The 25000-nt window shown below is 39.7% G+C and overlaps 1 protein-coding gene across 2 annotated transcripts in view; it reads left to right on the top strand.

The window, feature by feature from the left end:
- The window catches only part of RABGAP1 (RAB GTPase activating protein 1), a 74220-nt gene extending 49978 nt beyond the window's left edge, over positions 1–24242 (top strand). For both annotated transcript variants that reach the window (XM_055793721.1, XM_055793722.1), the window contains 13 exons: positions 5152–5265; positions 6225–6299; positions 8175–8300; positions 8873–9016; positions 10681–10722; positions 11077–11205; positions 15440–15532; positions 16540–16650; positions 19441–19545; positions 20054–20137; positions 20880–20951; positions 21513–21710; positions 22510–24242. In XM_055793721.1, the coding sequence (XP_055649696.1) occupies positions 5152–5265; positions 6225–6299; positions 8175–8300; positions 8873–9016; positions 10681–10722; positions 11077–11205; positions 15440–15532; positions 16540–16650; positions 19441–19545; positions 20054–20137; positions 20880–20951; positions 21513–21710; positions 22510–22632 (1416 nt within the window). In that variant the 3' untranslated portion in view covers positions 22633–24242. The remainder of the gene's footprint in view (positions 1–5151; positions 5266–6224; positions 6300–8174; positions 8301–8872; positions 9017–10680; positions 10723–11076; positions 11206–15439; positions 15533–16539; positions 16651–19440; positions 19546–20053; positions 20138–20879; positions 20952–21512; positions 21711–22509) is intronic.
- Positions 24243–25000: the final 758 nt, after the last annotated feature.

A 25000-nucleotide genomic window follows, 5' to 3' on the forward strand; every position in this document is an offset into this window, starting at 1 on the left:
GTACATTTGCCTTGAAGTGGGTTTTGTGATATTTCCTCGAAGTCTCAGTAACAGGTGTAATTCTCATCCAAACTTTCTCGCAGAGGTTTGGTTGCAGACAAATGCAGGAAATGCACTCTGCGTAAACACCACAGTCAGTACGGCTTGTTAAAAGTAACCTTGGGAATGCCATCAACCTGCAAATTAGACCTGGTGACACGGTATCCTACTAACACTGAAAATATTAATATTTGTGGATGTACTTAAAATGTACAGGTATGCTCAAAATAACTTATCCCCATCGTGTGATGCCACTTTTCTTGCTGCCCATGAAAGCTGCAGAGAGGTTTGACTTTTTCTGCTTGTCACAACTGCTGTCAGCTGGCTCGGTGCTCTCGAATGGCTTGTCTGTGCCCGACAGGAGCGTGGCCACGTGCTGGTCTGACCTGCGTGAGGCGGGTGAAGTTCCACCAATGGATTGAGTCTTTAGACCCTTCGCACAGTCATCTCTGATCAAGTGATAAAACCCTTACAAAGTCAGTGGGACTTCCCTAAGAAATAATAGCAACGTGAAAATTGATCCTACTGTGGCGAGAGTGAGAATCCAGCAGGGTTTGGATTGGTGGTGGGTGACAGACAGCTCACCCTCGTGAGCAGACTTACATGTTTTTAATCATTCAGGGGGTGGGGGCGGGGGGAAATCTAACATTTGAACCTTACCTTTTTTCCCTTTTTATGTTGCTTTTCAAGTCAACCTGTGTCTAGGCAAAGGCTTTGTGCTTCACGCCCCTGTTGGGTTTCTCCATCAGTGGGATGCGACAGGAGATGATCTTTGGGTGGCAAGCCATTTCCAGCAGGCAACTTCCTTGGCTTCTCTGGACATGTCTTATTTCTAGGGGTTTTTTCCCATCACACATCTTGTCCCTTCAGCAATTCTTTGCTGCTGCTGCTTCATCCATTTGGGGTTATGCAGGGGACTGGGAGGAATAAACCTGAGCTGCTGAAAACTGCAAGTAGATCAGCCCATGGAGAAGCACTAGGAACTCCAGCTCATCTATGTCTTTTAATTGTGGCTTAAGCTACAGTTAAAGCTTCTGAAGTAACACAGTCTCAGTCTGAAGACGGTGATCGAAGTTGTAACTGCGTGGTATGGTTTGCAGATACTGGGGTCGTCCCTGGAAGATCACGAAAATACAAAATGGCTTAAGTGTGTCCAGCTTAGGAGGTTGGAACCACTATACTTCTGTAGACAGGCTGATACAGTGGGTGAGCTTTGATCTGCTGGACTGTATTCTGGTTTCCATAATTACTCATGTAGTTTCTTTTTAAATCGATGGAGAGGAAGGTTTCAGTATAACTCCCCTAATATTTTTAAAGTGCTTAAAAGAGGGGGAGAAAAAGGGTATGTTCTTAGTCTGAGCATCTACATTTTCCCACTTTCTTTTGGAGCAGAGAACTGTTGTGAGAATTTTAATCTTTGCTACACTTGCCTCAGTTCTCATGCCTGTTTTCCATTCTGTTTTCTTTATTACTTTCTTTTTCTTCCTGTGATTCTTAGCTTTCTATTTTTCAATCCCAGTTTGTGAAGGGTGTGGGTTCAGAAGGGTTTCCTTCAGTTCCCAGTCCCCTGAAAGCATGAGAAATTGCCCATTGAGCCAATTCTCACAGCAAGGTATAAAAATAGGAGTAAAGAAAAGGTTACACAATGCTTGGATTGCAGCAGTTTGTACTAATGGGGAGATTTCAAAGCCATGGTTTGAAAAACATTTTTTAAACCTTATCATTTCCGTTAATTTTTCTCTCCCCAAGCTATGTTTCAGCTGCAGGAACTAGCATTAGAGATTACTTGAAGAATTGTACTGAAACATAGGAGTCAAGTGCTGAACAAGTCACGCAAAGCCAGAGAGAGACCACTAATTAGTTCTCCTTAGCCATAATGAATGATTTGTTTGAGAAGCCTATCTTAAGAGTTTCCAGCCAGGTGCTTTGGTCTCTGCTATTAAATAAGTGGATTAAAAGGCAAGTGGATTTAAGATTATTTTGCCATTGCAACAGAACACAGGTGATGCTCGGGGAACCCGCTTGTTTGGTACCACAGATTGCTGTTACAGTCAGCAGTACCTGTGCTCCTGCAGAGTGCTTCACTGTAATTCAGTCTTGCAAACTTTTAAGAAAATGAAAAGGTATCACTAAGACTGTATTCACATGCTTTAAAGTTTTCAGAATTGTTTCTGAGCATTGTCTATCTCTACTTGCCAAACTAGCTGAAGCTAACAGCCAGCCACTATTGTTACCTGTTTTTGTTGACTTAAAAGGCTTATATTTATCTGAAATTTATTTAACGTTGGATTTTTGTTTGTTTCTGATTTCCTTATAATGAGACGGATCTCTCTGGCGTGTTAATTATTGTCAAATTGAAATGCTGAACAGTACTTTTGTTATCATTTCCAAAGCAATCCAGTAACTTGATTCTAATAGCAGTGTAATGCTTTCCTAATGAAATGTCTGCATTGAGCCACAGAGAGGAGCATTAACCTTGGATTAAAACCCAAAGAGAAAATCAAGCACGCTGTGGTGATTTTGTTCTTGTTTGCAAAATTGTTTTGTGAAGAAAAAGATGAACTGAAAGCTGTATTTAATGATCACACTGATCACGTCATGTACTTTTTTACTTCTGTTTACTTCTGGTTTACTTCTAACCCTTTTTTCCGTTTGTCTAACAGAAACATGGGTTACTTGGATATAGTAAAACTTTTTTAAAAAATAAAAAAATCTCTTCTGTTTTGCTTCCACAGAGCATCTTGTATGTTTGCAGTGTTAACCTGGCCACTGTTACATGGTAATCTCACCTGTGAAGAAGACTGGCTTTTTTGTTTGTGTGCTCAGTCATTGCCAGGGAAGCCACCTAAGGAGGGAACCTTTGACCCTTTCACTAGCAATGGTTGCTTAATGATTATTGTGGCATCTTTTCAGATGATTCCCGCTTACCAAGGAGCTCTTGCTCTCATTAGCTGCCCAGGAAAGTCTTCTTTTAAATAGTGGCAAGAGGGGCCTGTCATAGGCAAGAAGAAACATCTACACACAGAGAGCTTTTGTTTCTGTTTTGTTTTAGCAATTTGGGTAGTAGCAATGGTTACAGTAATCGGCTAGATAACAGCTGGGTCATGACTGCCTCAAAAGGTACAAGACATGATGATGAAACGTTCAGACAAAATCTGAAATCTGATTAATCAGAAATCAAAAACTATGGCATAAAATTGTAGAAATAGTTCTGAAATTGAGAGGTCAGTTCAGATATTTTTTTTTTAATTCAATGTGATAAGCACAATTTCAGATTCAAGACATACTAAAATTGCCTATCATGTGCTGGGTAAATTAAGTGTTTTAAAGACAACTTGAATGAGCAGTTTCTGTTGTATGCTAATCATAGAACAGCGTGGGTTGAGAAGGGCTTCTGGAGGCCATCTAGTCCAGCCCTTTGCTCAGAGCAGGTCTTACCAGATCTGATTGCCCACATTGGGTTGAGTGCTGAGCACCTGCGATGATGGCGGCTTTACAGCCCCCTTCAGCATCCCATTTCCATCCACACAGAATAAGCTGCTTAATCTTCCAATTTGCATAAATGCTCCTTGTAAAGTTAAGTTTTTGGGGACTGTGTCAAATCTTTAAGCAGCTATTTTCTGTGTGCCTCATTAGTAATTTTTTCATTTGTGTCAGTATCTGGTGTGTGTTTTTAAAATACATATTTCTTACTGTTTTCTGTTATTGAAGAAGGATGTATGATGTGTATGAGCTGTTTCCATTGGCTTCCTAAATAAGCAATTTAATTCATTTGTTAATGGTGGTGGTGGTGTAGTTTTTTCTATTTTCAAAGGATACTTTTCCTTGCAATGCACTGAGCTCTGGTTTAAATTGCTACACTAGAAATAGTTTCAAACTGAACTGAATGAGCTGGATCAGAACATCCAACCTAAACAATTCTGTGATTATGTCTCATTTGGTGTCATGTCTAATACTGTCAGAGACCTGAGAAGAGCTCAGTGTGGGAATGGAACTTGCTTGTTTTCCCATTTGGAATGTGACTCTGTTGTAGAGGGCAAATTAGGTTAAGCTGGACATTGTTCATAAATGCTTATGGTTTCTTGTGGCGTGCCTGACAAACCTCTTCCTTGTGTATTCTGGAAACTTTTTTCCTGGATACTTCTCCAAGGTTGGACTAGGATTTCTTCTAAGCCACCCTCAGCAATGCTCACAGTTCCTGGTAGGGTGGGCTGTTTGAGATCAGTATTGCCAATTAATTTCATGGGCATCGTTTGGTGTTTAAATCCCTCAGTTAAAAGTTTGGAAGAAAAGGTCTGAAGATTCCCTTTTATTTTTTACTATATTTAATTGTTATGCTTTATCAATTCCTTTCATCTCTACCAGGAGTTTTCACTGCCTTTTATGTAGGACTTGCCCGCAATGCAGATTTTCTCAGTGTTTCTTCCAATCGGTCTTTTCAGTCCATTGATCACATTTACTGCTTTTCTTAATTGTCTGCTCTTTGTTGTTCAGCTTCCCAGATGTGTGAGGCAGCTGGAACCCAATTGCGTGAGAGCAGAGAACAAAGTTCCACTGCCCTCATGCTGAAATGCCCAGCTCATACAAGCGACTGTCCCTGTACTGTATACCTTTTTTACTGTACAGTAGTGTCTTTCTTGGGCTCTTACTCAGTGTTCTTCTTTTCTGTTGTCTGATTCTGTGGAGGGGATGAAGAGCGGTGTCTCTAGCTGAACCGAAGGGCCAGAGTTGTGGACAGCAGCATGTGGCTACTTGTAGTTGACTGTTACTGCAGTTGTGAGATAAAAGAAATGTGCCTGGGCAGTATTGGCGTTCAGAGTCTCCGAGGGAAGGCTGCTATCTGCATTGCAATGTCCTGGAATACTTCTTTGTGTGTGCTTTTTCTGCTGCTCACTGACTATTCCCAGATGTGCTTAGGTAACCAAATCCATGAAGATTGTGATCTGGAGCTGCCAGCCCGAAGGCAGCCTGTTCGGGTTGAATAGACGCTGTCTTGTTAAATTTAGAACAGTGCACAAAACACAACACCAATCTCCTAACTCAGTCCTAGCATATTGTAATTTATAATCTTTTGATGTGTTTTAATTTACATTTTTATTTTTTCCCTAACAGGAGTCTCCACAAGACAGTGCTATCACCCGAGATATCAATCGAACATTCCCTGCTCACGATTATTTTAAAGATACTGGGGGAGATGGCCAGGACTCCCTGTACAAAATATGCAAGGTATTCTTTAAATTCTTCTTGACTGGTTTTGGTAACTTGTATTTCACATCATTAACAGATGTAACTGTTACCTGTGAAGAATGTGTATGTCTTACCCTTAACTGTATCATGGAGACAGACTCTGGCGCTAGACTAGGTCTGGTTCTTCATCGTAGGTGTTTAGCTGGTTATGGTGCCCTTCAGAAAGGAGACCTAAAGTAACAAGCCCTTCTGGATTCCTGAACACAAAGGTGTGGTGCAGAGACCGTGTGATTCCAGACATGTCAGCCTGGATCAAGCTGGACAGATGATGTGCTGTGATGGAGATGAGGGCTAATAATTCCGTACTGATCAAAAGCAGCTCACCTTTGACTGCAGCATGCTCCCTGGTTGTCAGTATCGGCTAAGTTGTGCTGGCAAAGTGAGAGAAAGTGCAGGAAATCATGCTGATGTTGCTTCTTGAAAAATAAATGTTCTGGTGTTGGGGTGTGCCCTTTATGTGTAATGTATGCCATAAGCTGCTGTTGTCATATATAGTTGTCTTTAAAATGGGAGATGACAATGTACCTCCCATAAATGTTATAAAACCATAGGCATGCACTGAAGTTGCTTATTAAAGGGAAGAAATTAGCAAAAATGGACAGTGTGGTCGTATTTGGTTATCTCAGCTGGAACGTTTTAAATTTCCAGCACTTTCTTCTGTGTTCCTACTGTTTCTCCCTCTTCCTAATGTCCCTGTAGCACCTGTTCAGAGAGAAATGCACTCGGGTAAGTGGTTCAACAGGCTGCAGCAGCCTTGGTGCATCACCGTAACCGCCACTGCATGTTACAGGTTGATTTTCATACAGGTTATCCCTGCGTTAGAATGGCGGCTGATGCACCCTGTGAAAATGTTATGGAGCTGTTCTGTGCAGTGTCTCTTGTTCTTGGTGTTTGCAGCTTGAGACAGATACGCCGTAAAGTCTTGATTCTTTTTTCAGGCCTACTCTGTCTATGATGAAGAGATTGGTTACTGCCAAGGCCAGTCGTTTCTGGCTGCTGTGCTGCTGCTGCATGTAAGTGGTGGGCTTTGCCTCTCATTTGTTTTAAGCTTAAGAATAAATGGTGCTCCCACAGGCTGGTAACTGCTCAGCTGGTGGGGTTACAGGCAATGTATCCGCTTACACGTTTGTCAGTAATAATGGGATTTTTAGGCAGAGTACATTGTTTAAAACTTAATGTGGTATATTTTTTTAAAGATACTGAATTATGCTTTTTTAAACTTAATTGTTGTTGGTAGAAGTGATCTCGTCAAAGTAATATCCTTTAATTGCTTGCATGTTCAGAAGCTAGAGATATTTATGGTCACTGTGTATCAGAAGGAAAAGTTTTAGATTCACTCACACTTGGGAAATGTGAGAGGATTAGAAATCTGTACAAATTACTTATAGACCGTTCTTTTTTAAAAGTAATGTCTGCTTTTTGTCTGTGTTTCTATTGCAAGCATGGGTAGTTGAAATGGAGCAGAGTTCCTGAGCCCGATAGCGGTTTGATATTCCTTTTCCCCAGCTGCTTTTTAGTGATTGTTGCTAGCGGGAAGCCAAGCGTGAAGGCTTCTCCACAGTTCTCAGTGGCAGAGGAAGTCTGGTCTTCGGTGGAAGATTTTCCATAGTGTTGTAAAGTCAGTGGAGGATATAGAAGAGATTGTAAACTCCATTCTTTTGAGACAAAAGCCACATTATTAGTAATAAAACCTTTTAGTTCTTTGTAAATGTAATTCGAAATATTTACTTGATGAGCAATTAATTCTTTAATACTACACTAAATCAAATCAAAAAGGGTGAATTTTTCTGCTAGGAGAACTGAACACTTTTACTGAAACATACATGCTTTTTTTTAAGCTTTTTTCATTGTCATATCTTCTTTTTTAAAATCTCCATTGCATTAGAGAGTCTCACCGTCAAGAATGAACCATGTGTTATTGTAGATTTTTTTCTTTAACAATAACTGTTGCTTCTGGGAATAATGTATGCATTTTAAAAGGCTAAAATTCAAAGAAGTTTCTTTTTATTTGAATCTCTTTGAAGTCAGCCTGTGGAGTGTGGCTGCTAGGGAAAATAAATATTAGAAAGAAGTGTTGTAGGAAAGGAAATGTAAGTTTCTGTGAGCCCTTCACTACCCGTTTGGAATGTCTCAGCAAAGTTTTCAGTTTTAACAAACTCCATCTGCTGACTGATGATGGTACACTTCGGGTTGGGTGTTCTGTCCTTTACAGGAACAAGTGGTGGACCTGAAGTCAGACTTTACTATGGAAATAAGAAAACTGAGTTTGATGTCAGGGAGAATTGTCAAAACACTGATGAGCTTAGAGGAGTGTGTCTTCAGTTGTTGGCAGGAAAGGGATATTGAACCTTCCCAAACCAATGCTGAGCTGTGATACTTGGAACTTTTTTTAGCCGTTACTGGTCTCCCTTATTCATGCCATCTAATAAACAAACCTCAGTTGTAATAGTCATTTAAAAAGATAAATGTATCATTAAGAATAAGGGGGAAATCCTGTTTAACATCCTTTAGTCGTACTGTTTCTGTCGTCATTACGTAGGTTACAAAGGGTTAGGCTGTTCAACATCTGAAAGGTTCTGATTCTGATGTGGTGATTTGGAACAAAGGCACCAAGAAACTGCTTTGGTCTTGATGTCTGAAAGATGTATTTTAGTTGAGTGAGTGAGAGGTGGTGTATTCCACAGAATAAGAAGGAAATGCCGTTGGCAACACTAGACCTCATTTTGTGTGTTAATATACTTGTTCACTTTTAAACTGGATGGGGCCAGATTAAAAAGTAGTGACAGTTTAGCCTTTTTGTAGGAGGGAGGAGAAGAGGGGTAAGGGCAAATGGAACCAATATGAAAGATTTAAATGCTCCATGATAAATACATTTCCCTCTCTCCCAGATGCCTGAGGAGCAAGCTTTCAGTGTTCTGGTCAAAATCATGTTTGATTATGGACTCAGGGAACTTTTCAAACAAAACTTTGAAGATTTGCACTGCAAGTTCTATCAGCTGGAGCACCTCATGCAGGTGGGTGTTCACACTTGCGTGAACTGAATGGGTCAGAGCCCACGATTCGAAACCAGTGATTTATCTTACATGTAAATAGTGTTTGTGACCTTGTAGTAAGGGTCTTAGTAAGAGTGAGGACTATCCATGCTGGAGGGTTTTTAAGCATAGAGGGTGTTGCCTGGAGCAGCCTGGTGCCACTGGCAGTGTGCAGTAGGTGTGACGGCAGGGGGGTCTGGGCGGTGGGGGTGGCTCTGGGCACTGCACTTGCGGCAGGCATGCTGCACAGCAGCTTTGCACTGCCAGCACGTCCACTGGCTGGATTTCCTGCTAAGCTGAGGGCTCGGAGATTGGACTTACTGTGCATGCAATACAGTGTCCTTCGGAGCATCCGCACCAGGGCCAGCCATCGGCATCCTTGGAAGGTTCTGCAGCGTGTCAGGCAGCTCTCGTCAGGCATGGGCGGATACAGAAGCCTGCCTTGCTGCACGGATTGTCACTCTGCCCTACTTCTGTTACTTTGGGATTTCAGCTACAGTTCTAAAATAGTATAAATTAACTTTCAGTATTTATGTGGGTTTTTTTATTATTAGGAATACATTCCTGATCTGTATAACCACTTTCTGGACATTAGCCTTGAAGCGCACATGTATGCTTCCCAGTGGTTCCTTACCCTGTTCACTGCAAAATTCCCTCTCTACATGGTCTTCCATATTATTGACTTACTCCTGTGTGAGGTATGTGTTATAATTGGAGACTTGTACTGCTATCAACTTTAGACAGTTTCTCACTATCTTGATTCATGTCCTTGTTACTATCTGTTCTTTCAGAGCTAAGCATGTGATAATTATTTTTATATATAAGTGTTATGTTTCTGTGATGAAAGAGAGTTCTCAGCATTTTAAAGATCCTAATTAGTAGTCAGTAGCTATGTAAAAGATTATAATCTATTTCTTGTAACACTGTTGAATCTATGTGAGATTCTGTACAGTGCTCTTGGGATGAGAGTTAATTTACAAATACCTGGATTCCTCTGTTGTTAAATTATATTATACACAATGCTAACTATTTTTTTTTCTATAATATTATTGCATGGAGGCCATAGCATATAAAATTGCCCAGCTAACTCTCATGCTGGTAATCTGACAAGCTTGGAGCTCTTCCTGCTGGAACCTTGAAGTCTTTTTGTACTTCACAGCATATATTTAGAGAGCAAAATTCTTTACGTTGAGATTTTGTATGTAATCATGTTCGGAACAGTATATGTGGTGGTATGCTGGTGAGTAGCATATTTGAGTCAGAGCTTATTAACATAAGTGAACAAATGACATTTTATATTGAAGCATCCTTGAGTTAATGATTTGCTTTTTTACTCACTGGTTCACGTTACATGTCCATTCTTCATTGGGTCTGCAGTTGTTACTGTGAAGTGGCAGCTTGTCTGCATTTCCTTTACTGAAGAGTTTCAGCATTCACAAACCTCTCCTGGTCAATGTTTTTACCCTTTCTGTGTATCTCTCTGCTGCTTGCTTTGTCCATGTGCCAATGTAATAGAAAGCAACAGATGGTCTTGAGAAAATCGGTTCTGTTTGTTTAGAAACAGATTTTCAATTCATAAATAGTAAATGTGTTCATAGTGAAGTTTTAAGGGTTTTTAAATAATTTTAAAGTAATAGTAAAAGAATAATTTAGGGGAAAAAAGAAAGACAGAATCTTGAAATAAGATGAACAACACGTCAATTATCAAAGATACCCCTTAAGAAGGCGTATGCTACTGCTGACTGTAGATAGTGTTTATATTTAATTGGACAATATAAATAAAACATTTCTTAGTTATGCATCAAACAGATGATGTGGGACTCTGTCCTAAAGTGAGTCACTTTCTTTTTCATTACACAAATTATCACAGTTTTCTAATACCAGAACTTAATATACCGATGTATATATTGCTGCATTTGAATCCAGTGTTTTCAGGAGTTGCTGTATGTAAATTAAATTATCTTGAGCTGACCAACTAGTCATTAAAAAAATAAAGTACACAACAGTGCTATTGTCATTTTAGAGTTTCAAACTACTGAGTAGGCAGTAAAACCTGTGTTGAAATACTGGTTTGCCGTTTATAAGGCTATTCAGTAAAGATACTTCCTAGCTGTTTGCAAAGTAGTTCTCTGGGCCTTTGATTTAATATATCACCTTGTTAAATTTTTTTGGTTACTTTACTTTGGTTATATACATACAACAAAAGTTACATTACTTTTGGGAACATTACTTGGTTCCACTTGTATCGTGGTTCTCCTTTTCACAGAAACTAGACAAACCACAAAACCCCACTAAATACATTAATACCCAGGCTTGTAAATACTGAGAAATGAATTCATTTTGTCGTTATTTTTCTCTCCAGGGAATAAGTGTTATCTTTAACGTTGCACTGGGATTATTAAAAGTGAGTATGCAATGTCACGTTGTGCTTTATGCATCATCATGCACCATATAAATAATTAAGATGCCCATTGCAAAAATAATGTGCTTTTTTTGAAAAGCTAACAACTTCCTGCATGCCATGTGCTGTTGTCTGGCATGCCCTTGGGCAGCACAGTGCTTTTGGGGGTGGAGTGGCGGGAAAGTAGAAGGTTACAGAAATAGAAACAAACACAATTTGCAGAAGGTTAAAAAGTAGTTATGTTCTTGGAGCTTTACAAAACCGTTGTTGCTTTACTGTCTCTGGGAATTCAGTAATTGTACAAAATCTGCTTTGCAGCTACTGGATTTGGGTTTTGGTTTTTTTCCTTGTTTCTAGACTACCAAGGATGATTTGTTACTGACTGACTTTGAAGGGGCTTTAAAATTCTTCCGGGTACAGCTGCCCAAGAGATACCGTTCAGAAGAAAATGCAAAAAAGCTGATGGAATTGGCATGTAATATGAAGGTAAAGATGTGGTGATAGCAACTGCAAGCGTATCTTTAAATGGGTGCAATTTCTGGCTCCATACGTAACTTTGCAACTTGCTTGTCGAACTGCAAACACGTTGCAGATGCTTTACTGTGAAATACAGTGAAGCCCCAAGATTCTCCGAGTGATATGGGCCTGCTTGGGGAACTCAGAAACAGTGGCTTTCAGAAAGCAGTATTCAGTGTTACTAAAAATCAGACTACTTCAAAAAAAACCCTGAAATGACTAATGGCGCTAATATAAAATAATTACAGACATCTCTGCAGTTCTTTGATGAAACCTTTCTCCAATAGTAGCTGCAAACAGGGTGGTATCATTGAGTGGCAGTGTGTGTGGGGGTTCATTTAAGACAGAGTAAGTAATACAGAGATAGAATATAATCTTTCAGAGAGAAAATGGCTATTTTTAATTGTGGGTGCATGTAATGTTTATGTACTGCAATAGGGAGCTCATTAAAAATGCATTGATAGATTTATAGATCTTCTAGGGACATGAAGGAATATGATATGGCATTTAAAATTTCTTAGAAGTCAAACTAGGGAAATGACCTTGAGGTTTCTGTGTTCCCTGTGTGAGGTTTTGATTTGTCATAGTTTTATGGTGAGGGCTGTGTGCCACTTATAAAACGCGTTTTAAGTTCATTTCCTGCTCAAGACTGTTTCACCTGTACTCCAGGTAGCTGACAATAATAGGTTAATCTGTTATGATCTTTGTGGTCTAAAGAGGGTCTACTTTATATGAAATCAAACAAAGTGCTGGCCGAGTTGTATGTTGTTTAGAGCTGCCACAGTTAGCTGAGGTTTTTTAATAGTGTGAAAGAGCATTGTTTTTCATGAGAAGCCCATGTGGGAGGTTCACAGTATTGGCTTCCCTCTTGGCGTTTCATTGGGGTGCTGGGAACAAGTGCTAAGACTCTGTGGTTGGAAGTAGGGCTCAGACATACCGTAAGGTGTTTGGCGTGCAGATGTTTCTGAACGTGAATCTTTTTTAAGTACCTACTGCTTTCTGCGATGGTGCTTTGAGGCTAGCGAGCTAATCTGGATTGTCTTTTAACATGGTCACCACAGCTGTTTGACTTCTCCCAAAAATAATTGATTAACTATTCATACAGTCAATGTTTAGGAAATACTGATGATAATTAGACTTCTGACACATAAAGGAAAATGTGTATCACAGCAAAATGTCATCTCTAGTCCTTATAGGAGCTTCTTTGAACAGAATAGAAACATAGAAACTAGGGTTTGCTGTGTACTATAGGCTGGAGAGATGCTGTCTCATAAAAGAATTAATCTCAGTAATTCCTGTTTTCTTAACAGAACTTATTCAGAGTGCTCTGTGAGCTCTCCCATGTGTCTGAACTACTGAGGTCAATAGTGGAGGAGGGGTTTTATTTTGCTTAATTGTGGTGGGGTTTTTTTAGATTTCTGATGCCCACTGAGCCCTATTTCTTAAACACAACTGTATGAAATAAAAGTTCTACCCTTTGACATTAAGTCTTCAGTTACCTATAGCAAATATTGCATTACCTCACAGCCGAAAGTCAACTGCTTTTCTAATCAGTAAATATTGTAACAAGTGAAATTTCCAACAAAAAGTTAGAGTGAGGAAGTTATTGATGTAACAATTGAGTTCTAAAATGGAACTTTGATAAGGTATTTTGTGTGTTTTAAGGAAGCAATGATTCTTTACAGTTTCATGTAGATTAATTTTTAGTCAAATACACTGGATCGGTTCAAAGTATCCTTTTTCCTTAAAATTCACTAGAGGAATTCTTTGTAGCATCAGTGCGTAACAATGTCCCTGTACGTTAACGTTCAAGGCATCTTGTACTCCTGGTGTAGCAGCAGCACATGTAACAGTATTCTGCACAGAGTTTGAGCATATCATATATGAAACTAGTGTAGCAATTATGGAATAATCAAGAATAAAGTTACTTTAGCTCTCCAATTGTTTAACATTAGCCGCAGATTAGATATTGCACGTGCATCTGGTTAAGATCACGTGTAATGAGCACATTTGCCTTTCATGTTTCCAAATAACAACTTGTTCCTCTTCCCACTCTGCCAAAATTCCCTGCATTCCCGATGCTGTGTGAAGTAGTTAAAAGCAAACAGCCTTCTATGAGCGGTACACAGCAAGGTTGTCCGCTGCTTCCTTGAGTGCTGTGTGTTTTTGGGGGGATTAAGTGGGAGGTTATGGAGAAAGTACAGACTGCACTGCTGGGCTCTGCACAGATGCTGAACCCTTCTGTGTTGCATCTGTGTGTGTTGCACCTGATGGAAGTGCTGCACATAATTGTTCTCTTTGACCTAAAATACAAGTCCTTTGCTGTCAGTAGAAATCTCTGGCTCTGTATCTGGAAGTGGTTTTGAGCAGAAAAGGGCCTGATGTCAAAATAAATCATTTAAAGGAAGAAGTAGCCTGACGGAGGCATTGTGATTACAACTGCATTCTTGCTGGAAAGGAGGTCAGTAAATAATCAGTTTGAGACAACACTAGATTCCTAGTCACTGGTCAATGTTGCTGTCAAATGTTAACAGAGTTGCTGCTGCTTCCCATGCCCCTGAAAAGCTGTGGTGAGGCCTCAGTGTTCATGTCTGCTTTCTACCACCATGCAAACCCAGGGGCCTTGCTGCCTTCACCAGGGCACAGCTCCCTCTAGGGCTCCAGTGTCCAGGATCAGTGGCAGTGGCACATCTTCTCAGGATCACCTCATTATTGGTATCTCAAGGCAAAACTGGTGTAATGCACTTGGGAAGGTAGAAGATGAAAGCAGGATGTTGTGCCTGTCCGCCTTTCCACTCACATGGCAGGCTGCTCCACTTCTCAAGATCTAACCTCTACGTAGCTTGAGATTTGGTGTATGAAATCCAGTAGTTTGGGCAGTGTTTGAGCAGGGACAGAGCAGTGAAATAATCTACTCAAGTTGTCAGCAAAGGGTTAATACTCTGGGTGTTTGTCTGGAGTGCTCGGTAAGAATAACTTCTGGAGTTGTGATGTGGCTGGACTGACTCCAGATGAATGGGCTGGCATCTCCAGAAAATGTCAGCTTGAGCATGGTGGAATGTTTCTGTACAACCCTCACTAGAGGGAGCCTGGCTACCAGGTTTTGACAGTCAGTTCAAGTAAGGTTGTTAATGATAAAACCACAGATAAGAGAAACTAAACATGTTTTTCATTCTGCCTGTCATTTACGCATGCAAAATTTGTTTAACATGTTTTTGAGACAGGGCTTTTTAAAAGAGGAAAACATAGCCATATCTTTTAAAATTATTTGGTTTAGTGAAATAATAAAGGCTCAGCACCAGCTTTCAATACTAGAGGTTTAACTTAGATGCATACTGACTTGCATGCGAAACGCTGACGGTGGTCTTGGCATGGCCTGTGTTGCTAAACCATTGCAGCATGTGGCGGAGCTGACAGGTGACACCAGGGAAGATGTTGGTCAGGATCTGTTACAGGTTCTCTGGTGTGTTTTCTGTCCCTGTAGGACTTGAACACTGTGCACAAAATACTGAATCCAACACCACCTTTCTCTCCCTTCTCACAGAAGGGGAAATGGGGACCCTGAAAGAGTCACTCTCCTAGTGCCGTGTGTCTGTCACTCTAGCCTTCTGGATCCTGGAGCAGCAGGGGACAGTGCATATGTGCTTCTGAGTTGTTGCTGCTTGCTGAGACACCTAGGCAACTCTGGGACTGGACTGTTTTCTACTGAGCTTGAGTGACACTAGCAGAAATGTCAGCTGAGTCTCTACTTGCCCTTTCAGCATTTGCAGTCTCATGTAAAGTAAACCAAATAGTTCTGCACGATGATAAATGTTACAGCTTAAAAAGTATCTGAAGAAGCCTCAGCAGAATGCTAGTTCAAAAATCAAACACATCTTGTGGGTTTCAAGGCAATCTTAATGCTAAGCCAGCGTAGTATTTGGAGCATCAAATAGCTGCGCAGCACCAAGGCAGACTCAGGTAGGATGCTCCTGTGGGCACCTTCCAAAACCTTTCCTACATTCCAAAAAAGGGTAAGAGGAAAGGATGCTTCTGTCACAGAAGTTTTGACAGTCTCTAAGGGTTTGATACTCAAAATTGAGTGAAGATACTAGCTGTGTTTTGTAGAAGGCAGGAGCTGCCTAAAGCTTGTACCATAACCCTTTGTGAATTGTGTTCTTTTATTGATGTTCTGGGCAGGAACTAATAGGCTGCTTTAATTTAGATTAGCCAGAAGAAGCTGAAGAAATATGAAAAGGAATATCATACCATGAGAGAGCAGCAGGCTCAACAGGAGGATCCTATAGAAAGATTTGAGGTAACGCTTACCTATTCCAGCCTGATTGAACACGCGGTACCTGCATGAAGTTCCAACTTTGACTCCTTTTTCTTTGAGCTGCTTTTGTTTGTGACCAATTTGGATACAACAGGGGAATTGGCTGCGTGAACATGAAATGAATCTCTGTATATTGGCAAAGTTAATCAGGATGGGTCGTTGTGAGCCCAACTTCACAATGAAAAAGGGAACAGTATGAATTTATATTTGGGCTTATACAACTGTTTCACTAGGGACTGTTTCTAGCACTTGTGTAACATGCTGTTGCACCAAAAGCCATGAGCAGAAAGAAAATGCCTATCTGATTAGAACTCTGCCTTCCATTGATTATAATCCTGCCTTCATTTTGCCCCCTGATTTCAAATTATGTATGTTACAGTAAGTATATAAATTATTTAATAAAATGTTTATAAAATATAGGACTAAACTTTATGTGTATAATTAGGTATGCATATGCATAACAAAATAACAGACATACAGACATAAATTTATATATTTTAATCTGAAGAGTTCTATGTAAACTTGTAAACTTCCTTTAGTATCTGTCTGTGTACCAAGAGTTGTAACAGGAGGGAGAAAATATAGAGTGGTTTTCCCAGGATCCTCCTCTCTCACCTGTTTCCAGCATGCAAATTCTGTTTTCAACCAAGAAAATCAGTACTTGTAGGTACCTCCTGGCAAGGTATTGATGGCAGGATGATAACCCTACTACTGCAGTCTTCAAAAACATTTCTGTAGCTTAACAAGTAATAGCTGAGCAGAGTTATTAATACGTGGTTTCTTCTCAAGGCTATTTTATTTCCTTTATTTTCTATTTACAATATGGCTAGCTAGTTTGGTCCTCACTGAATTTCATGCTGCTAAAGTTGTCTTTGCGTACTTAAGATCTAAAGGTTGGCATTTGTGCTTAGGCACAGTAAGCATTGTGTTTTATAGACAGCCACCTGGGAAGGCCTTTCTCTTGATTTCTGTTACTTTGTTTCCCACAGCGTGAGAACCGGCGCCTACAAGAAGCAAACATGAGGCTTGAGCAAGAAAATGATGACCTTGCACATGAACTGGTGACTAGCAAGATCGCTCTGCGAAAAGACTTAGACAATGTAAGAGATGTCCTTATTCTGTCTGGTGGAGACAAGGTGCTAGGGCTAATTCCTCACTACTCCTCTCATTGGAGAGGAGATACATAGAGTATTTTTTATTTGGGTGGGATAGGATTCTTTCCTCCATGTCTTTATTGCAGACTGATGATATATAGGCCTGTGTCAGAGGTCCATGGGAGGCGGGACCGATGACTGTGATACTAATTACCCTGAAAAACAGAGTGATTTGAGGGAGAGGAGAGGTTTGGAGCTGGTACTTGAGTAGTTGCTTTCTTCTCTAAGTATACTAAAAGAAAGTCTAGCGGGAGCTAAGTCAAGTCTTTGAATTGTCACAGAGGTAAGTACTCTGTTTTCTTTCTACTGGTATTCTTATGAATAAGATTTCACAGCAGACAGGCTTTTGCAAAGTGCCTAATAAACTTGAAACTCTGAGTCTGTCTGGCTCTGAGTGGAGTCAGGTTCTCAGGTACCTTAGGCAACTCTGAAAATGTTACTGTGGTTTCCATTTGGCTTGTTGAAATCTGCCCCTGTGAACTCATCATTCTGGGTTGTTTCCCATTATCAGTAGAGCTCCCGGGAGGAAACTTCAGGTTCGCTTTGTATAGTAAGATTTTCTTCTTTGAGCTTGCTGTCCTGCTCGCTGCTTTACATATTCATGTTTGGGAGATTTTATTAGGAAATAGGTGTTTTTTTACAGGACACGCAGAGACAGAAAGATACTGGCATTTGTACTGCATGTGGTGGCTAGAATGCATTTAGTCTGTCTGCTTGGGGAGATGAGGGGAAGAGTTCAAGTGCTTATGTTTTGCCATTCTTGTTCTGTACCAAGATAAGTGCATTTCTGAAATCTCAAAGGAAAATGACTTTTGAAAATCATACAGTGCAGGAGTTGACAGGCTTTAAAATGTTTCAGCTTATCTGCTTCAGAGAATCTAAGGTTTCCCACGGTCTCCTGGAAAGTTGTTGTTGGAAAAATATTCTTAGTAAATGTTGATGCTAATGGGTGAATGTTGCTTTTAATGAGGTTTAGTTTATGACTTTCAGGTTTATTACATCTACTGCTCTTTCGTATTCAAATCTGTGAATTGGAGAGGTATGTTCTAGAAGCAGGGTTTTCCCAACGCTTTGGTGCGTTCGCTTCCTGTGACCTGTGCTTTTTCACTTCATTGAAGAGAGCTCATAGAAGGCTGTGCAGACTGCTCAGCAGCTGCACTCAGGGGGTCACCTCCAGCAAAAAATCTACTGAAAAAGCTTTTTGTGTCCGCTGTTAAGTGTTGTTTGTGGCTGCTTGAGCCTGTATGAGACACAGATACGCTTTTACATTGATTCATTTAAATGGAAAGCTGGGAGCGGAACAAAATTAATCAAAATCTTTGAGATAACTCTTTGGATATATAATAGCCATGCCTTCAAAGATGGTAAATGATGTTGGCAGCATTTGGGTTATTCCCCCGGAGGAGGTAGGTAGGTTTGATCCTACTTTAGGACCCTGGTTAATTCCTCTAATTGGATCCTGAAATGGTAAGTTTCATTCTACTAGCCAGATGTCCTGAAAGAAAAGTACCAAAGGACATTGTTTAAAACACACCTTTTGTAATACCTTCATGGCATATCTGAAATCTTGCAACCTAAAAGATCAAAGCAACGCATTTGGAAATGAATTTCCTTAATATCCTTTGCACTAGTCCAGAAAATAGGCTTCATTTTTCTACTGTTGTTAGACTCCCACATCCCAGTTTTCTTTAATTTTAAAACAGCTTTAAAACCATGTATAATGAAAAGATGTTCTCTTTGCCTTTGCCGTCTGTTTTAAAGGATCAGCAGGACTTTAAGGGACTAAACTTCACTTTTTTATTTTCTTCCTTTGAAGGGAATCAGTACAGCTACTTTCTGAGGATTTTTTTATATCAATTGAATAATTGATCTATTTTTGTGTAGAATTCATGCACCTATTGGGAAATAGTGCATTGCTGTGTATAAGACACAGGAGTACGTGTCTTGTCTTTGCAGAGAGAGTTTTTAGTGGCTTATAGAGTCCAAGATTTTTCAACAACACATCTTTATATTTAAAAAACTGTAGTAAAAAAAGGATTGTGTGGTTTCAGGTGCAACATCTCTTTTCTTCAAGAACGAAAAGAGAGAGGGGTCTGACTTATATTTGCTTTAGCAGTTGATTTTTTTTTCATGCAGTATTTTCTGGTGACACAATAAAGATGGTGTCACGTCCTTTGGTAGGTGTCATAGAGCTCTGGGGTTTCTTGAATTCCAGAGGCATTTTCCATTAATCATGAATTCTGTTTTCATTGCAAAGTTGAATGTTTGCAAATTAAACTTAGGTCTAAGCTAAATTATAGTTTTTACCTATCTTGTACATTGTGAGCTGTTCTGTGCCTTTTGTTGTCTTTAAAATGTATTGGTCGACTTCCAGTCTGGAGGAGAAAAGAAAACTTATTTCTGTTACTGGATTTCTTTGGAACAACCCCTACTCCAGTTTTGCTAAAATAATCACTGAATTCAAGGAGGAGTTTTGGACTGATGGAACGTAGTGGTATACCTCGTTAATTTTTATTTGTTGCAGCTTTGCCATTGCAGATGGTAATTTTTAGAAAAATAATTTTCATTATGAAGTTTTATTGTTATTAATAGAGCAACGAACAGACCCTTATTAATGAGAATGAAAAGACGGTAGTCTTGGCTGTGTCCTGCTGGAGCCTGTGCCCATGGCTGCCCAGCAGCATCAGCAGTCAGAAAGCCTCTCTTCACTGCTGTGCTCAACTCTCTGTGTTCCAGGCGGAAGAAAAGGCAGATGCTCTGAATAAGGAACTGCTAATGACCAAACAGAAGTTGATTGATGCAGAAGAAGAAAAGAGGCGCCTAGAAGAAGAATCAGCTCAGGTTAGGGGCATTTCTGTCATTTTCGCATTTCTGTGCAGTACAGAAATTCATAAAAAAAAAAAAAAGAAAAAGTGACAAGTGTGGGAAGGGCTTCATGTTCTAAGTCATGTTTGTCCCTCTTCTCTAGTGTAAAGGATGTCAGCAAAGCAGAATTCTTTGCTTTCCTGCCAGGTGCTTCATAGAGTGGTGAATTTTTAACTTGAAATCACGAAGGCAAAGACTGTGCCAGAGATTGCTGCACAGAGAGGCAGTCTAGGGCTTCAGCTGTCAGCACTTTTTTTTCATACTTTCTTGTCTTAGCGAGTCAATTTTTCTAACAATGGTCACAAAAGTCTAGCTTTTCCTTGCCTGCATGGAGCTAAGCTAGACTGTTGTTCCCTGGTGTCTGGTGTGGAGTATAGCAGTGAGGTTTAGAAGGAGGAAATACTACCCTTCCCCGCCTACCCCCCTTCTCCCCTGACTAAAAATATATAAAACCTTTTTTTCTTTTTTTCCCCCCTCCCTGCAGCTGAAGGAAATGTGTCGTAGGGAGCTAGATAAGGCAGAGTCAGAGATCAAAAAGAACAGCTCTATTATTGGTGACTACAAACAGGTAAGTACAATGTAATGATGTGTGGTTTGCTATCAAATTGCAAGACTTTCTCAGGTATTGTAGATTTCTGGAAATAAGCGTAATCTGCGCTGTGCATTTGAGGAGATATTTTAGCTGTTTTAAATGGGTAGCTTGTGGCTGGTTTTGCATTTTCTTTTTCTGAGATCCTGATGCTTGGTGGACAGTTCTGTTTGCCTCTGATGTAGGTATTTGTAGGTCGTCAGTCACCACAGCCTCTGTTACAGCCTAATGTTCAAATGGGCTCTTGTGTATCAGAGATTCACCTCGTTCCAAAAAAAAAAAAGTTCTCTCCCAGCTTCCCTGCAAATTCATGTATCTTTTTAGCGGGCCCAAGACCTTCAAACCATTAAGTCTGCATCACATGGGCCTGGAGGAATGAACTGGTTTTTTTGCTGCTCTGGCTCTTGCCTGGTTCTTTTATCCCAAAGGCAAAAAAAAGAGCCATGTTATGCCTAACCTTTTCTGGCTCCTTTAGCAAGGCCAAACTGCTAATAACTTATGTTGAAACTGCAGCTTTTCCTGTGGGCATAGAATAATATGTAGAGAACATGAGGATATGTACAATGAGGCAACTTAATGCAGCATCTCAATTTTCCTGACTTTCTAAGAGCCCTCAGACTACCCATGTTAATATTCCTGTAGCATTTAGTTGTGCTTTAGCATTCATTTGGGATGAAATTTACATTTATAAATGGTCTGGTCACATGATTTTGCTTGTCAGATTTGTTCCCAGCTGAGCGAGCGACTGGAAAAGCAACAAACAGCAAATAAAGCTGAAATTGAGAAGATACGGGTAAGAGACCAGATAGATCCACAGTCTGCAATGTTTAAATCTCTTAGAAAAATCATAACAGCAAATACAAAATTTATTTAATTACTAAAATGTTGGCTGAAAGAAAGTTTCCTAGTGACTTTTTTGGAAGAGTTTTTGGAAGGGAGATTATAAGGGGCGGGGGATCTTGGAGAAGAGATGAATAACTGCCAGCTTTCTCCCATGCTAAACTGGTTACATACTAATGTTGATGGTGGTTAATAGTAACTGTTAATTTTTTTGAGTCTTTTTTTCTGGAGGAGATTTCTCTTGTCTTTTACCATACAGTAACATGTGGGCAGTACGGAGCCCATTATTGCAGCTATACAGTGTTACCATAAATTCAGTAGTTTTTCCCCTACCCATAAATCTGGGGGTGGCAGGAGTTCCTCCTTGGCTGTGCTTCTCCAAAAGTTCCTGAGTTTGCAAGTTGTTAGCAGTCCCTCCCGTGTTGTGCTGCTCTTCCAGAGCAGAGGCAGGAAAAGGCTTTGATCATATCCCAGCACTTCAATGCAAGCGTTCACAATCAGGTGTTTACTTTAGCAAAAAGTGGATGACTGTGAGCATTGCCGGGAGTTCTTCAATAAAGAAGGCCGTGTGAAGGTTGCTAGTTCTGCCAAGGACGGTTCAGATGAGGACACAGACGAGGAGAAGGAAATGCTGAAAAACCAGCTGAGAGAAATGGAGCTTGAGCTGGCCCAGACCAAGTTGCAGCTTGTGGAGGCAGAATGTAAAATACAGGTAATGCTTTGGAGGTTCGTTTTGTAGTCTATGTCTGTATTCATAGAAAAATGTGTGTGTTGTAGAAGGACTGGAACAGATCCTGTTGGTTGAAACTGTAACCTGCTATTTCCTGCATGGGTTATATATCAACATGTTAACGAAACATTGGGTCTGAAACTTAGTGTATGCAGACAAAGTAATTGAAATTGCGTGAACGGTATTTACTAGCTACTACAACTTCCAGACATCTGCCTGGCTGCAGTGCAGTACTTACTGGCTGATCTGCAACTTCTTGGAAGAAATCCAAGCTCTGACAAAGTACTGAATCATGCCTTTCTTTATCTCACAATCAATGTTAAATGAAGATGTAACATGTGACAAATGTTAGACATGTTTCTTAAAACAAGATTGGAAAGCACTCCAGGTATTTGAGATGTTTGTGTAAAATATGGCAACATTGTTCTTTTCAATCTGGTGTATCAGTGCTTCTTGTTCACAGAAAGGTAAAAATTAGTTTGTTGGAAGTCCAGTTCCTGTGGGAATAGCTCCTTCTCAGATGGAAAGAATTAAAGTGTTTGGATGTACTGAAGAAAGCTGAATGTTTCACTAAGGGCAATGACACAAGGCTTGTTTTGCTTTTCAGAGCTTTTTATTTTTTTCCATCAGCTTGTTGCGCTACTTTTAATTTGTGTAAGACTGGTTTAACTTCTAAAGTAGCCAAGAGATTGTAGATGTCCTAGAGCCTTCTAAGTTTAACTCATATAACTTTGTGCTGTGAATACATAACAAATTAATGAAATTACTCTTCCGTCTGCAGGATTTGGAGCACCATTTGGGTCTGGCATTGAATGAAGTACAAGCTGCAAAGAAAACATGGTTCAACAGAACAATAAGCTCTATAAAAACAGTGACTGGAGTCCAAGGAAAAGAGACTTGTTGAAAAACAGTTCTGTCAAACACACCTTCTTAACACAACACCTTTTGTTGCCTTCCTTGGCCAGATGTTTAATTCTGTGACATGAGAGGACCAGAATGTAAATAGCATAGAAACACAGCATGTCAGGATTTCAATAGGTCAGTGATAAAGAGGATGGAAACACAAGAAAGGTTTTATTGCTAGACATGGGATCTTCATACTACTGATATTTAACAGGTGATGTAGCTAGATTGAAGCTCTTCAGAGAAACACTCCATTCTGCGGTCTGGCTGGAGGCTTTTCACAGACTAGGTACGAGAACTTATCAAACCCTAATTGTTAAGTTTACATATGATAGGTTTTTTTACAGTTATAACCTTTTTTAATATTTTATTTGAAAGGAAAAGTGTCACTAACAAAGTAAAAAAAGAAAAAAAAAGAAAAAAAAAGGAAAAAAAAGAAAAAGGAACAACAAAAAAAAGACAACTTTAGCAAGAACTACATCAGTGCCAGAAAGCAGTCCCCAGAGGCAGGATATGGAGAGTAGGAGGTGACATGTTTTGCTTTATGAATGGGGATGATTTCAGCATTCCTGTCGAGCAACCCCACTTTGTTTTAGTAGATGCAGCATCCATCTCTCTGTGTTTGCCATTTCTTTCTGTTACTAATCAATTCTATGCAACTCTGGGCTTTTTTGGCATGGGCTGCCAAACAAATTCACAACCTGAGGCTGGGAGACTTGTCTGAGTGCTAGACAAGAATAATCAGAATTCTTGGCAAATTTCCGTTTCACTTCTGTGTCATATTGTTTGATCCACATATCAACAGCGTTAAAATCCCCAACACCAGGACTGCTAATAAGTACTAATTATGTGGATGGTCTGACATGTAATTGAGTCTTTCTGTTTGTTTTTTGTCAGTTTTTTTGTTTTGTTTTTGTTTGTTTGTTTTTACCCGGCTGTAGCAGGCCTTCTGTGAAGCTCTGAGAAAGCTTCCAGGATTTAGTTTTGCACATAGGTATGAATGGGACAAAGAAACAATAAACTGAGATATATATGAGGCAAGAATCACTGCGTGAAGTAGCTGTGAGCATCTACAGCTATCCAACTCGCTTCCCTGGTAACACGTTCAGAGGTTGTGTAGGTCATTTTTCACACTCAATGCAGTTGCACTAATAGGTGCTAAACGTGCTTGGATTTCTTATTAATTGGATTGTCTTGAGTTCTCACCAGAAAGCTGTAGAATGGAGTTTTGCACCTTGTAATTTTTTTAATTTATAATGGTTTGTGTTATGCTGAAGTATCTATTGCATCAGTGGATAAATTTTGTGTGCAGTGTGAGTATAAGCTGGTAACAATAAGAGGCACTGGTTTGTATATAAAGATATTTGGTTTATTTTGTATTTCTACCTTTTTCTTGTTTACTGTACTAATGCTAGCTAATGTACTCTGTAACTACGGAATAGAACATGCTATGTCCAAGCTTTTTTCCTTAACTGCATACATTATCTCTATTGTCTAATACCAAAAAAAAATACTGTAACTCCATCAATATTAGATGCGTGGACATTGTGGTAGCATAGTTGCAGTGTGTATACTTTATGAATTGAAATATAAACTAGTAAAATTGTATAACTATTTTGTTGTTTCATTTCATTTTAACAGGAAATTAATTAAATATTTTACAATATAAAACTAATTCTCTTCTTAAAGTAGAAGCAGTAGCATCTGCAAGCTTCCCTGAGACCAAAACTATAGTCATGCTGCAAAGGGCTTTGCTAAAAAAGACTGCATATTCTGAGTGTTGCCAACGCTGCTTTATATAACAAAATCTAGGGTTTGCTTTGAAAAAAGAAACTGCAAAAATGACCTTGTGCAGCTTGAGGCTTGTGACTCACTATTCTCAAACGTGTCCAATTTAGAACATTTGTTTTTTTCCATGGCCCTCCAAATTCTGCTTGGATCTGCGAAATAAATGTAGGCTAGCTCTGCTTATCATCATCAGTAACAAATTCTGTGAGGTCAAGTGTCATTCACGTCATCTTCACTAGGATTTTCCGGTCATAGCTGAACATAGGGTTTAGCTGTGCAACTGGATGACTGCACTAATTGGGTCACAGTGCAGCATAGGGTCCTGTAGCTATGTGTGTTCTGCACAGATAACAAGGAGTAAAAATGTATTTTTGTCACGAAAATGACTAAAGGTGACTCCGAAAGCAGCCCTGCTCTAGGAGACTGTTATCATGCTGTCACTTTTCTAACCATACTTAAAGAGAAAGGCATTATAAGGTTGTGTGTTAGTCTTTGGTGCTTTGTCTTTCACAGATGTCCATCCCTTGGTAACTCCAGCTCTGCAATTTCTCAGTAACTTTTGGAGAAAATTCAAAAGTAAA

The sequence above is a fragment of the Falco peregrinus genome, chromosome 1, assembly GCF_023634155.1.
Source record: "Falco peregrinus isolate bFalPer1 chromosome 1, bFalPer1.pri, whole genome shotgun sequence".
Taxonomy (NCBI): domain Eukaryota; kingdom Metazoa; phylum Chordata; class Aves; order Falconiformes; family Falconidae; genus Falco; species Falco peregrinus.